Below are 806 nucleotides of genomic sequence, written 5' to 3' on the forward strand. Positions count from 1 at the left end.
TTTGTTGCACAGGCTCGAACGGAAACTCCTCAATTTCTGATTCTGGTATGCCTAATGGCGATTTGTTCAATTCTACAGCAAATTCGTTGAGAACTTCGTTGTTTTTAATACACTGGTAACGAAACAGATAAAAGTCTTCAACGCGTCTTTTACAAACGGTACACAAGACCGAAGAAATGCCTGTTAAGGGTATAATCTGTACGAAAAGCAAAGAAAATCTCTTTATAATCATTTCGACATCTGAACATTGTTAGCCTCAATGAAAATGTGTTACCTGAACACCTGTACAATCGAAGATTTTCTGTATAAGATGTTTCCCCATTTCGTCTTGCATTAGTGGTTCCGAAGCCACATCCGGCGACAGGCATAAACGACAAACGCTCGAGTCCCTGGAAAGTAATAATCTTTTGGTTCTAACTAATCCAAATCTATGGTCCGATGCAACGTACCCGGAGGACAATGCTTTTTTGAGATACATGAAAGTTTCCATTTCCACTTTCCAATTTTAACACTACTTTGACATTAAAGAACGCGACTGCCTCACATTGATGAACGCAGAAAAACGAAACAAAATCCAGTTATCAATACTACGTTGTTTAATGTTTTCTGGAATTGTGTGAACAGTAAACAATCACAAATTTGACGTTTCCCGTGGTTCGTGCTTCTATTTCGAAACGTCGTTATTTTTGACGCAGGCTGCGCAATCAACATAATTTGAAATTACAGAAAAAAATATTTATTTGATAACATTCATTTATAAATACCCATGTTGTAACAATGTAATACTGTGTAACTATGTACATATA

General features: G+C 36.6%; 2 protein-coding genes across 2 annotated transcripts in view; both read right to left on the reverse strand.

Annotated features, from left to right (window-relative positions):
• Positions 1 to 8: 8 nt before the first annotated feature.
• Positions 9 to 588, reverse strand: LOC131214646 (uncharacterized; the record flags this gene model as incomplete). Its single annotated transcript, XM_058208983.1, has 3 exons — positions 450 to 588; positions 275 to 389; positions 9 to 196 (listed from the first exon to the last, which is right to left on the reverse strand). Coding segments are annotated over exons 1-3 (344 nt in total), but the record flags the coding sequence as incomplete, so codon positions are not given.
• Positions 589 to 664: 76 nt separating this feature from the next.
• Positions 665 to 806, reverse strand: part of LOC131214647 (zinc finger protein 260-like) — a gene marked incomplete at its 5' end in the record, with an annotated part of 1,521 nt that continues 1,379 nt past the window's right edge. The window contains one exon of the mRNA XM_058208984.1: positions 665 to 696. Coding sequence (XP_058064967.1) covers positions 665 to 696 — 32 coding nt within the window. The remainder of the gene's footprint in view (positions 697 to 806) is intronic.

This window comes from Anopheles bellator, unplaced genomic scaffold (genome assembly GCF_943735745.2).
Source record: "Anopheles bellator unplaced genomic scaffold, idAnoBellAS_SP24_06.2 scaffold01731_ctg1, whole genome shotgun sequence".
NCBI classification, from domain to species: Eukaryota; Metazoa; Arthropoda; class Insecta; order Diptera; family Culicidae; genus Anopheles; species Anopheles bellator.